The sequence below is a fragment of the Cygnus olor genome, chromosome 4 (genome assembly GCF_009769625.2).
Source record: "Cygnus olor isolate bCygOlo1 chromosome 4, bCygOlo1.pri.v2, whole genome shotgun sequence".
Classification (NCBI taxonomy): Eukaryota; Metazoa; Chordata; class Aves; order Anseriformes; family Anatidae; genus Cygnus; species Cygnus olor.
In genome coordinates, this window is record NC_049172.1 from 56,878 (window position 1) to 70,600 (window position 13,723).

General features: G+C 38.0%; 1 protein-coding gene across 13 annotated transcripts in view; it reads right to left on the reverse strand.

Moving 5' to 3' along the window:
• Positions 1-13,723, reverse strand: part of WDFY3 (WD repeat and FYVE domain containing 3) — a 188,546-nt gene that overhangs the window by 10,548 nt on the left and 164,275 nt on the right. For all 13 annotated transcript variants that reach the window (XM_040555097.1, XM_040555092.1, XM_040555093.1 and 10 more), the window contains 16 exons: positions 13,491-13,659; positions 13,121-13,284; positions 12,179-12,327; positions 11,790-11,910; positions 11,357-11,442; positions 10,887-10,967; positions 10,279-10,333; positions 9,839-9,958; positions 9,309-9,426; positions 7,992-8,098; positions 7,003-7,156; positions 4,400-4,491; positions 3,861-4,073; positions 2,400-2,547; positions 766-920; positions 177-335 (listed from right to left, as the gene is read on the reverse strand). In XM_040555097.1, coding sequence (XP_040411031.1) covers positions 177-335; positions 766-920; positions 2,400-2,547; positions 3,861-4,073; positions 4,400-4,491; positions 7,003-7,156; positions 7,992-8,098; positions 9,309-9,426; positions 9,839-9,958; positions 10,279-10,333; positions 10,887-10,967; positions 11,357-11,442; positions 11,790-11,910; positions 12,179-12,327; positions 13,121-13,284; positions 13,491-13,659 — 2,091 coding nt within the window. The remainder of the gene's footprint in view (positions 1-176; positions 336-765; positions 921-2,399; positions 2,548-3,860; positions 4,074-4,399; positions 4,492-7,002; positions 7,157-7,991; positions 8,099-9,308; positions 9,427-9,838; positions 9,959-10,278; positions 10,334-10,886; positions 10,968-11,356; positions 11,443-11,789; positions 11,911-12,178; positions 12,328-13,120; positions 13,285-13,490; positions 13,660-13,723) is intronic.

Sequence of the window (13,723 nt, forward strand, 5' to 3'; positions counted from 1 at the left end):
AATTCTGAAGACACAGTTTGCCAATTTTCAATGCAGATCAGTACCTTGACTACTTAGATTTCCAAAGGTCTACTTGATTCACTGTTCCAAAGCTTACTGAGCAAGCAATACTCCTTTCATACTTCCTTGGATCTTGGAACATAGTTTGCCTAACAGGCATCTTAATTGTACTTTACCTGTTTTAGTGTGAGGGCTTTAGCTTTTTCTTTGGAGATGCCCATTTCCCACACGCACACAGCTGTGCTTGTTCCCCCAGTGATAACTAGTTTGGGGTTGGGACAAATGGCACACAGTATCTGACCCCATTCTGACAAACATTCATAAACAATTACTGCCTGGAAATAAAGAAAACAAAGAATTACTCACAGAATTGGAATTTGGTAGGAAAAAATAAAAGCCCAAGTGCCACCCTGAATGCTGGACCATTAAGTAACTAAGATATCATTGCTGCCCCTTCTACGTTTCCCACAAACAGAAGTAATTCCAGCTTCAGCCATAAGATGGCTCCTGAGAGAACACAAGAGGTGAATTTTACTGGCATTCTTTAATTCATTTTTTTCTCAGGCTTGTTAAAAATTATCATGAATTAGCTTATGTCATTCTGCTCATGTTCTCATGATGACGACCAGATGGGGGCAATAAAACATACACAGTACAAGCAAATATTATTTCATTGACATGCAAACTAAGTTTCCATTCTTGGATTTCTTTCACTATTGAATAGTTGATTGCTTTCAGCACTAAAACCAATTTCAGATGACAAACCTTGTCTGACTCGTAGGTACCCAGTCTACAGCTTAGGTCTGCATAGCCCCATGCAAAAGTTTTATTCCATGTAGGCGGGATGAGAACCTTATTCTGTTCTACTGCCAGAATGCCTTTATCAGTACACACGATCTGTCCCACAGGCTCCTTGAGCTCTAGAAAAGAAGATGCAGTTATCTTTTACTGAATGCAAAGACAGAAACTGTCTGATCCCATTAAATACCTGATGCTCTGCAAAAGCCAGAGATTATACAATTGCTCTGGTCCCACCTTCAATGCTGCATGAGGTGTCCTTCAAGCTTAACATGGCACAGATGTTATCTCTCTGACATTTCTCATTAGAAATGATTGCACCATTTTCAGCACAATTAAAATATTACTTTTTTTTTTTTTTGGTATTGATGCCAACATCATTTTGGGCCCTTCACTACAAGAAGGACATTGAGGTGCTGGAGCGTGTCCCAAGAAGGGTAACGAAGATGGTGAAGGGTCTAGAGAGTAAGTCTTATGAGAAGCGGCTGAGGGGGCTGGGGTTGATTAGCTTGGATAAAGGAAGGCTCAAGGAAGACCTTATGGTACTTTACCATTACCTTAAAGGATGCCATAGTGAGACAGGGATCGGGCTCTCCTCTCAACCACCAAGGGATAAGATAGGGGGGAAATGGCCTCAGGTTGCACACCAGGGGTGGTTTACATTGGATATTAGGAGATACTTCCTTACTAAAAGGGTTGTGTGGCACTAGAGAAGGCTGCCCAGGGAAGTGGTTGAGTCACCATCCCGGGAGGTCTTTGAGAGACATGTAGATATAGAACTTAGTAGCGTGGTTTAGTGGGTGACTTGTCAGTGCTAGGTTAGAGGTTGGACTAGGTGATCTTAGAGGTCTTTTCCAGCCTGGATGATTCCATGATCTTGGACAAATATTCCCACAGTCTACATTCCTAGCTACTTACCTATTTATCTAATTTTGCAAATATAGATTAATGACTTCCTGTTTCCTGTCCTCAAGTATAGCCCTGCTACGTTCTGTGTAATGGTACGTCCTTTTCTTTTTACACCATACACACATTCATTTAAACAACTATGACATAAAACACTGCATAGGATTTACCTACCTCATGGACAATTAACTTTTGTTCACTGCAATATCACATATGAGGTCAAAACCCACTTTTTTGGTTTCACTGCAGCAACCAACAACATCCTTTCCTGCCAACATTCTCAGTATTTCTTGGCACTGAGAAAAACAATCCTTCTGCTGTAGCAAATAACAAACAGTGAAGCCTCTGCTGGCCCAGAAATAAAGTACTCTGAATATCCTTCAGACACCTTTGCAATTTGCTTCAAACACTTTTTGTCCACATTAAAACTTGAAAGAGGTGCTTAGGCCCCATTTTATCTGTGTCTTTTAAGAAGTTACACCCAATTGGCACAGATTTGGCACTTTCCAAGTATAGTTTAAGCTAAGTAATAACAATCTTAGACCATTAGGGTATTTTAAATTTCTTTCTCTCAAATTTACAAGTATTATGAATAAAAGTTAAAACTAAACAAAATATGGAAAAACACTCTCTCGTTGAAACTCTGAAAGCTTTGTGAAAGAAACAGAAATAAGTGTTGTGGTTTTGTGTTTTACCTTTCACTGGTGCAAGAGATGGTCGTAGGTTGTCTAAATGATGGAAAAAAATCTTGTCACTTGTGGAACCAGGGGGTACAGAGGTTCCTGCAACCTCTCCATTCAGTCGGCTTCTAACACGCTTTGGAGGGTGTGGTTTTTTAAAGAGCTAAAATTCATCAAAAAATTACTTGTGATCAAAAATTACAGGTTTGCAAGAGCACCATCACAAAAAGATCAGTAGTGTCCCATTCACCTTATCAAAATTCTACAGATCAGTAAATTCTACTTAACTGTCCTCAGTGTTCATGGACTCACCACTATTCAGTGTTCATTAATAATTTATAGTAACATTTTGATGAGACTTCACCAAATAATACAAAAAACAATTAGGGTATAACGAGCAAATTATTTTTAAAGCTACCTCCAGCTGCAAAAGCAGATGATGTAAAGCAAGCAAGGATGCCAAAAGTGATTCATAAGATGATGTCAAATTCTGTTGCAGGTTTCCTCCAATAATTTCAAGTGAATTGGTCAAAATCAGGTTCTCATTTAACACCCTAACATTTGCCCTCGTCACTCTTATCACTACTGTGCTGTTTATTTTTACCACATTGCCTGTTCTGATATATCTTGTGGCTCCTGTGAAACCATGTGCTTCTGCTACAGTCTAGAGCTCCAAACCTGCATTTGTGTTCCCAGTGAATTGTTGAAGGTATCTGTAGTTTCCACCCCATCAAGGATTGGAAAAATCAACTCAAGACATGAAAAAAAAATAACTGAATGATAAAAGACAAATAAACAAAAAACCCTACAGCAACATCTAATTCAAGGGAAAAAAAAATCCTCCCCAAAAAACTAAAAACTGAAAGTAACACTTCATTAAGTATACTAATTTAGTGTAATCTATCTTAAAGAGTACTCAAACTTTAAAACTGCACATAAAAGATAAATCTATGCATGAATAGTACAGGACCTTTAAGTGTCAATCCTTGTAGAGGAAATACTGAGTATTTTTTCAACAAATTCTCTGAATAAAAGATGTGGTCAAACCCAATATCTCCTAGAGCTGCTTTAAAAAAAATTATGTACAGAAATTATTTTATTACGGGATATGTTGAAATACCTAAACACCAGACTTTACCTTAAAATGTCGTTTTCATTGTTCCCCCCGACATTAAGTGGTATGCTTCACAGCAGCAACGTACTCATTTTTCCCATGCCTTTCTTTTTTTATTGAACTATAATTCATTTCACCTTTATTTTGACAGTGCAAAATAGAAAAAAGACATTTCCATCTCATGAGCAAAGCTCAAAATTTATCTTAATTGTATCTGTTTTGGAGATGCAAATGATTCAACATCCCTGGAAGAAGATTTATGGACATACACTTCCAGGAAGTTTCGCTCCTCCTTTTCTCTTAAATGTATTTCAACTTGAGCATCATCTTGCAAATAGAAATTCTGCAAATGGTGTATGTACCTGCTTTGGTATCTGTCCGAAGTTATTAATGAATCCTATAGTAGCTGTCTCTTTTAACGGATCATTGATGTTGTATATGTCCACTTGCCCCTCATAGAAGAGATGATGAAAGACATTTACAGCTTCAACTGCCGCAGGACCTTGCTGTTTATAGCCAAAGATCAAGTCAATCCACTCATGCAGATGTGCACTCACAAAGTCACATTCCAGAGCCTGAAATTCAAAATGCATGCATTAAAACTAGCCATGTCAGTCATCAGTCAAGTACACTACACCTGCCATAAAGAAAGAAGCAGAATACATTGATATATTCTCTATTTTTTTTTTTGTTAAAGCTGAAGCACCTCGTCTCATCTTACTCTCTAGCAAAAAATGAAGGGGAGTAAACACCAGCTCTGCAGCCATTTGTAACAAATAGCCGTCAACCCAGAACACGTGGACTGGCTGGTAGCTGTGACTGCATGAATCAAGCCAGGTTTCATTCACAGTGTAATGTCACAACTGACATTTTCTACTTCCATTATTAAAACTCAAATTACCTCCCGATGAACTCTGATAAATTCACGAGGGTCTCCTTTTGCCCACGGGGGAAGTATTACATCTCCAAGTTTAGTGCCATTTTGTTTGCAACCTGTAAAAAAAGAAACAAACAAACAAAGATTTGGGGACAAGCACTGAAACCACATAGCAATAGCAACAGTTAATTAACAACAACAAAATCTAACACCTTTCCTTTATAAAGAAACGCCTTTCAGACTTTTATTTTAAATACTATCTAATTTAAGGCAGTAAAACCTGAAAAATTCTGACTTGGTTATTCATGCGTGATAGTCAGCAAGAGTAGAAAACGAAGAACTCAAATATTCCTTGCAAAGGCTTTTGAAGTTGACAATACTGTCTCAGAGTATGCAAAGCAAACAATTTTTCTAGCTTGGGGAGTTGATTAGATTACTCAGTTTTCTTACAGCTTCTCAACATAGAAGTCTGAACTCAAAACCTCTACATTTCCTAATGAAGTGTTCTTTGAACACGACTTCTTGTCTTAATATTTCTAGTTATGCACATTTCTTATTTCCTCTCCCTGCCATAGGAAAGACCTACTGTAGCATGCAAAAGATCATGAAAACAGCCAATCCTGTGGTCTTCCACTACACAATCTGAGCCCCATGCTGTTGATTTAGCTTGCACAAAAGCAGCCAGCTCAGCTACTGAAAGTTGATGCCCAAGAAGCCGTCCATCTGGTGGCTACAGCAATCACTGCACCAAGGCTCAATGCTGATCTTTTTTTGACTTGCATGTTAGAAATTGTTTCATGAGGTAAACATGAATAAACATGACAGACTGGATTTTAGAGAGGAAAAATATTCTGTACTTGGCATCTGTTTAGTGTGTATACAGCAGCGGACACGTCAACTGGGTTTATTTTAAAGGCAAATAAATCCTGGTACGAGACAGCTTAACAGCAAACTGTACTGGGAAGACTTGGTGGAGCAGCTCTTTGGCTCCAAATTTTTCTTCGCAATAGAAACAATCTGCATTAAACAATGACGTTGTTGTTTTACCCATGGGAATGGCTACACTATGACAGTACAGGCTGAATACTCATACACTGACCCTGCCAAGCTGCCACAAACTTTACACCCAAGGACGGTGGTCATTCCTCTGGGCATGTCCTGGACACACACATTCATCAGGATCCTAGAGAGATCCCTTCCCACCCAGAATATTAAATGGTGGCATGTTTCAATTACTGAAACCTTACTCCTTACAACTTCCCACTCATATTCTTGTGTTGTCATTTGTCACTGAGAGACAATCCCACATTTTGTACTTGCTCAGAGGAACACCGGCAAGCTTCCAGGTTTACACAGGTGCACAAGTAGTACATTGGCCCAACAGAAACATTCCTTGCATAATCTAATCAGGCTTTGAATGTTTTCTTATCTCTTTGTTTGGGAGAAAGGGAGTGGAAGGGGACTGGGATAATTATGAAGTAACACAAACTGAAGTCTCATGGAGGTTTTTATTTTTACAGTAGTTCAGAACAAAGCTTGTCCTACTGTTGTTCTAAATGTTGATAGAAGAACTTCTAGTAATCAGATGTATCCACCTAAAATTAGCAGATATAGAACTAAATGAACAAGACCTCAATATTTAATGGTAATGGCCACACCTTTCTGTCTGAAGAATACTTGGGAGATGTGTTTTGTCTTTCCTTTTTTTTTTTTTTTTGCTTTTGTTTTTGTACATTTGCACTTCCAATCTCTAACAACATTTTGAATTAAGGATTTGAGGCTATTGAAACACACCACCCAATTCATCTTTCTTATTGCTATTAGATTCACAGCACAGAGCTGAGAGAAGCTTAAAGCTGCTGATAAGAGTGACATACACTGTAATGAATATTTATCTCCTATGGACAATGTCTGTGAAACTTGACTCGTTAAATAGTTACTGCCACAGAAGTCAAGTGCCACATTTCAACAAAAGCTTTGGAAACACTTTAAGAGGAAGTCCTAAAGTGAATGCTATCAAACAGATTTCCCAAAGCCTAAAAATGGCATAAAGAAAATTAAGAGTAAGGCAGAGTACATTTCTCAATGCTCTAACTTTCAAAGCCCTGAAAAAAAGGTTATAAATATTTTTGGGGGTAATAAAAATCTTTAGTTAAACTGAGAAAGGTCTTTTTGATATGATAGCTATGTTTAGCACTTCTTAAATTTTGAACTCTTTCTTAAGGCTTTTAAACCTAGCATTATATTATTTCCATTACCACCATAATACACTGCAAGACTTAAGAGATTCACTTAGCAGAGATGTATTCTTTACTGGTGAGTGCTCTGCAGTGCACCGTTGATCTCTTTTGCAGCTTTGTAAGCTTCACTTAGTTAAAGCAGAGGTTTAGAATTAGTTTCTTAGATTCTTGTTATTATCTGTCACCCACACTCCAAGCAGTTATTTCAAACTGCTGTTGAGTCTTTTATTTTCTTTAATGGATGAAATCTGTGAATAATAGACCATGTTTGGTCTATTTTACATATGTGAAAGTAAAGTATGTCTTAAAATAAATGATCAAGATTTTAACATAATCTTCTCATAGGAAAAACGAGAGGGACTTTTGTCAGGGAGTGTTTTGGCCTACCTAGGTCAAAATTGTTGGAATTGAGCAGGAACTCAGGGAGGTAGAAAAATTCCGGGATGAGCTCCTTCACGTCTGCCATGTTGTGCTTTGACGCTGAATACCAGGCCTCCCGGACACTGTGAAACATTCGGTCAGCCAAGTCAAAGTGACCACCCTGTGGGACAAAGCAAGAAGCAACTGATCATCAGAGTAGCTTGGACAAATTTGCTGTGCTGAGAGAAGGCAAACCAGAACATACTCTGCCTAATAAATACATCATAAAACATAGCATGTTTCTTCCTGTAACACAAAGAATTTTAACTGCTGCATTACTTTATGCTGTGGAACACAATAATAGTACACAAAGTATGAAGACAGAGATCTACCAAATTTTAAGAAGAGAGACACCTAGTTCTACTTCAAAGTTTAGTCTCTTCTGGCGAAACACTGTCCCAAAGAAAAAAATATATATATGTATATATTTTGCCTGGTGGCTTCTGTCCAGGAAAATATTGGAAACATAATGTTTTGAGTCCAGTTACCTGTCAAACTGCCAAAAGATGCCAGGCTCTGCAAATTTTGGTTTATTTTAACACTCAGTACTGAATTGCATCTTGGAATAGAAGTATGGGTTTCAAATAAGCATCTTTCAACACCTCCACAGTAAACTGAAGAACTGGCATAAGATTCTTTCAATGGCAGACAAATAAAGCACAATGAGAAGTGTATTTGTCTTTACAATAAAACCTGCTTTGTTTTTTGTCTGGAGCTATTTTGTTCCATACATTTTTCTAAATGTTTGAACTACATGACGAAAGGTGAATTCCATCACACCTATTACAAATAAACATCAAACATCCTGAAGGTTTTTGGACCTATCCTACCTGTGATCACTCAAGATATTTTTTCTAACATATTTGATGAGAACAAAGCAGACTGATCGCATTTTTCATGTAGGTCTCAAATGTACAGCAGGAAAGCAACAAAAAGTACAAGACCTTGTTTCCTACCTGTAGCCGTAAAAAAATCTGTGTAAAAGGCTCCATCCGGACAAGATAAGAAGCCACTATCATGGCAGATGAATAGTGGGTCCCGTAATGATAAGCTGGAGTTTCACCTGCCAAAAATTAAAAATCATCAACATAGAAGAAATAAAGAAGTTAAGTAACAGAAGTTAGGTGACAACAGTTACTGGTGACAGCACTAACTAGTGATGCATTGTATTTACTCTGTGACCTCAGACACATTTAAAATTGGCATTTTTAATTTTCATTCTTGGGAAATTGAAAACCTTGTGTTTTGTCACGGCCACCACTTAAGTTCTAGCTGCAGTGCAGTAGCTTTAATTCAATGAGCTTCTGTCCAGCAAGACTGCATGGTTACTCATTTTTTATTTTAAATACTTCAAATGTTACAACACAGCTACAGTGATTTCTTTTTGGTTGCTCTGGAATTAAAGGCTCAGTCAGAAATACATCTCAGAATTGTTGGCTACAGAATTTGTAGAGCTTTACTGTCTTAATTTCCTGGCAAAAAAATCTGCATAAATACACATAGAACACGATTCATTTCTGAAAATGACCGTCTTAGCCACCTGCTATTATTTGATGCAGAACAGCATCACAGTAGTTAAACAAGCTTGTGCTGCGTATAAAAGCGCAGAAAAATAACTATCGCATATCATAGCTGTTTTGACAAACTCACAAGTTTTATTTTCAATAGATAAGGAAACTCTAAATGGAGAATACGCAACTCAATTGCTTATCACTTGGAAGCATTACAAACTTAAGAACATAACAGTACATGTATTTCTTTTGGGGGGTGGGTAGCAAAGAAAAAGATGCTTCCTTAACAGAAAAATATTCATTAAACTAAGAAATGAAAAAGCTAGAGCCCTGATAATGCAAAAGTACTCATAATCCTCTGTACAATTTATTGTCTTACAGCAGCATTCAAACATTAGTCAAGGAGACAACTGACTGCATGCTTAGTATGTACTTGCCCATATCTAACATTTAGACAAGGTTGAACTGTTCTCAATATACAACTTTTCTCTTCAGTTTTGCATATAAAAACATGCTGTTCAGATTTTTATAAAAACAACAATGGAACAACAACAAACATACCATCATCACCACCCCTTAGAAACAAGTATTAAATTGAAGCAAAGTCACACACACACAAAAAAAAAACAACACCCACATGGTAGAGCTCTGTATATCCAAATCCAGAACTCTTGACCCTTGTAATGAAAATCCATGACTCCCTCCCATCACATGGCAGGCACTTGCCCCTCTCTTTTTCCTGCAGGATATATCGTTGCTTACCATTGGGATCTTCCCAGTCTTTGTATCGTTTTTTGTACTGGGCTAACCGGTCTTCTGTTTGAGCTCCCATGGGCTTGGCCAGGTTTCTGAACGTCCTGGGATTTGTAAGGTCCAATTCCTTTTAAAATAAAATGAACACCAATTCTATTTAAAAAATGAATGCTTTCTCTATAGGCATGACATCCTTCAGGATACAGTGCAGAAAACTACTGCAGACTTACAGGAACCACTGCAGTCTTGCACATTGTTACATGAAGGAGAAGCAATTGCCTTAGAACATGCTATGCACCTGTGCACAGCCCAATAGCTGTAAAATGAGGATGGGCAAGGACCCGCCTGCATGGGACAGCTAAGCACCTCTAATATCCTACTCACTGATAGCGTGGGCTGGACATTGTAAAACAGATAAAATCTAAAGACTACAAATACGGATAAGACTGTTTTACCAAGGCAGTGCAAGCCAGCTGTAGTATTTACAAGCATCAAATGCGTAAAAGATTACTACTAAGTTGACAAGATATTTTATTTACCTCTGAATCATAGTCTGCGAGGATCCAGGGAAAGACAGGGTACTGCATAAGATCATTATATGATCTGCCTGCCAGAGTGTTTAAGTGCATCAGGTACTGGAAGTTACTGATTTCTCCTCTCTGAAGGAAGACATAACAGTGTTGAACAGTCTGCTTGGTAATAATCAACTAAGCTGCCAGACTTTCAAGATGTTCAGCTCTCTCCAAATATATGAAACTTAATTCAATGTTACAATGCCTACTCTAAGCTTACACTTCTACGGTAGAACCATTTACTATTTGATGATGATGATATCATGAAATATAACCCATTAAAATACAGAGATACATTTTCTAAAGCAGTATATTCCAGTTGTTCTAGCAAGAGTATGCAACTTATATGCATTAATTATGTATCGCTACAAAAAGTGCAATTTAATATAAAAAGAATTTATACTTACTTCCCATCTTTGAGTAACAGATTTTTCTCCCACTAAAGTGCTAAGCAATCCAGACCTAACAGGAAGAAGAATGAAGTACATTTTCTAACTTACCAATAAGACCTGTGTTAAATCTTTACAAGACAATTCAAAGTGTAAAGATTAAAACTTGTAAATTTTTACATTTAAACAAATCAGACTTAGTTCCTTTTTGCATTAGTAGTACTTATTTTGTTTCTGAACACAGACTGACATAATAACGCACATTATCCATGCATTTCAGTGCACATACAAATAAAACTGATGGGCTGCTGCTGAGGAAAATATGTTTAAAAACTTGGACAAGCCAAATGGTCTTGGTACTCCAGTTCCTTTCAGAATGTACCTGTATACCAACAACGTTAATCCTGGTAACATGTATTTATTTGTAGGAAGATATACCAATGCCGCCAGTGATACTAAAACGTTAAAAGTAGCTGGAACATAAAATCACTGTTTTCTTATTTATTTGGTAATGCCCAGTTTTAAACAGAGGTTGCAATACTCCCCAGGACAACTGGACCCTAATGTAAACATCATGTATTGGAAACCATTAAGCTAAAAAGCTGGTAAGGAATGGTATTGCTTACCCTTGTTCTACACTGGTGTTTGGCCTCTGTCCAGACACTGACTCCGAACTGTCAGTTAGAGATGGCACCACAGCCAAAAACCTGCATCAACAGTTAAATGGAGTTTAAGGTTAGCGTGTCTGTTCTAGGTTTGTCTCATACTTAGAACACATTTGGTACAATTAGTGGCCTAATTTTGAGCAGCTACATAACATCTTCAGAAAAATTGGAATAGCCCTTTTCTCTCTAAACCCACATTCACTGAGTCGTATATCTCAAACTAATCACGTACATCAAGTTTGGCGTGCAGACATTAGCGCTTCCAAGTGGCTCTTCTCTGCAGTATTAAGTTTGCTACAGGATTATGCAGTGTCTCACACTACTTGCAACCTACTTCTCATTGTCAGATCACTGTAGGTTCAAATACTGCTCAAAACAAATAATTGCAAATATTCAGATTAAATATTGTAACTTAAGTTATTTTACAATACCTTTGATAAACTTTATTTCTAACCCCCTTCTGGAAAGCCAGAAGATAGTTCCGTCCATCCCCTGAGAAAACTTCAATTGCAATTGGCTGAAAACAAACAAGACAAACATACGTCACCACTAACACCTTTGCTTGTCACCTCTGAAGGTCAGAAGTAGGCCAGTTTAGTCACACCAAGTGACACATGATTCAAACTTATTGCAACGCACACTGCTTAGTGCGGCCAACCGTTCTCTTTTCAGAATGCTACAATTCACTAATTCACACAATAAACTATAGCAAGCCAAACATGGTTCAGATCAGATGCTAGGCTTAATCTCTTCAATTTCAACACAACAAACAGTTTTCACTTGCCAAATACGCATCTGATACCTATTTTACTTTGTTAAAATTCCAAAGTTGGCACCTCAATCTAAATACTGTGTCCAAGTTACCTGCAAAAGGTATCTCCTTTTATGTACTTCCTTGATATCTTCATAGGCAAAAATGCTGCACGTTCTTTTGAGTTGACTTGGACCTTGCCTTGCTCCCCTAGGTATGATAGGCTCATGCATCCTGTAGGTGGAGCATATACAGGAAAGTGATTTAAAAGAACATGAATTATAAAAAATATTTTTTTCATCTTTGTGAGAGTCCAGCTATTGAAAAAACTTATTTCATGATACACCACACACCACATTTTGCATTTTGTGAGCAACAGAAGAATCTGCTCCCGAGATCTTCCACAATCTGACATGTTTTTGTAGTTGACTCAAAAGAATCTCATTAAATACATGTTGTTCACCTACTAAAGACTGATGAAACTCTTTATTAAACCACTCACTTTGGAGGCAGCGTCTCAATATCCCGTATTTCTCTGGTGGCGGTCATGGTAAATCCATCAATCACATAGAAGTGCTCTTTCCCAAAGAGAAGAAGCCCTTCGCTAGTGTCAAGGCCCTGAACCCGAGCACAGCGGTACATATGCTGAATCTGAAATGAAAAACATGCAGTGAGCAAAAAGCAGGTCAGCAAGCTCAGACTCAGACCATTGCTTTGTTATAACAAAGCCTAAACAGTGCTTTATTACTTGTGGATACAGCAAAAATTCTACTATTTTTCCCGTTAATTGAAGATGGAAATCACCTTTGTGACCACTGATTTCAAAGGCAGTTTAAATAAAGCCTCCGTCATATAGTATAGATTTCTATGTTTACTGACTTGTCCACTCTCGCTTTGCTTCTTGGGCGTATTTTGCAACCTAGAGCCCTTTCAACCTTGATCCCAAATCTATTTAGTGGTATACTTCAGACAGACAGTCTGAAATACTGAATAACCAGAGCAGCCTTTGAACACAGTTCCTGGGGATAAAACATTCACTGTCAAAATTTTTCATTCTAATGATTACAAGAATTACTTAGAAAGTCTATCGTGTACAGTATTTACATGTTCAACGTATATTTCCTTTACGGGGTCTCATTAGGTTGACAGTGTAATTATCCAATCACAGGATAGCTTGCAACTTCAGTTCTACGACAGGTTGAATTCTCCATAGCAGGCAGAAGCAAAGCAGGAACGTTTCCAGTACATGGGTTTTGGGCTCAGGACCTCCTTGAACTCAAGTACACATTTGGTTTCAAGGATGCTGCAAGAAGAAGCTGATGGAATATTAAGCAGGTGCAGCTTTAGATCAGGGAAGCTATTTAGGGTGTTTATTTGTGCTTGCTACATGCAGGGCAGAAATTCCAATACAGTAAGTGCTTAGTCTGTTTGCAGTACACAGTACCTTCTCTCCTTCTTCAAGAAGTCGAAGCAAAGTTGTATTGTCAGTCTTCTCCTCTTCATCAATTGAACTCCCCTCAACAACTTGATCTTGTGATTGCTCCTGGTTCTCATCATCTCCTCCATCAGGAGCAGAGCGAGATCGTTTCAGGGGAGGCTTCACTAGGCCTGGAAAAGAAGAACAAAGATGAATAAAAAAACCCACAACAATTCGCTGTGCAAAACCTTTTGAAGTTTAAAACTGCTGATCCAATGCTAAGACAGAAAATAGAGTTCCACAAGATCCTTATGTTTATTCCAACATGAATGCAAGAGAAGATAGAAAGGCAGATAAATTTAAAGAGAATAGTTTGGGACAAAAGAAATGATCTAACCTTTGACTCTTGCAATCGTGTCCTCTCCGTGTTCTGGCTCCTGCTGAGTGGTTTCACCCACTGTATTTTCTTCTATGGTGTCCTGGAAGATTGCAGGGTTTCCAGAAGCCAGGCGCATGTAGTACTCCTTACTGTCATAACTTATAGCCCTTCGGTAGCGAGCAGGTTTCTTAGAAATAATTGAACACAATCGCTTAGTCAGTCAACTCCTCGCTTGCTTCAGTAAACAAGTT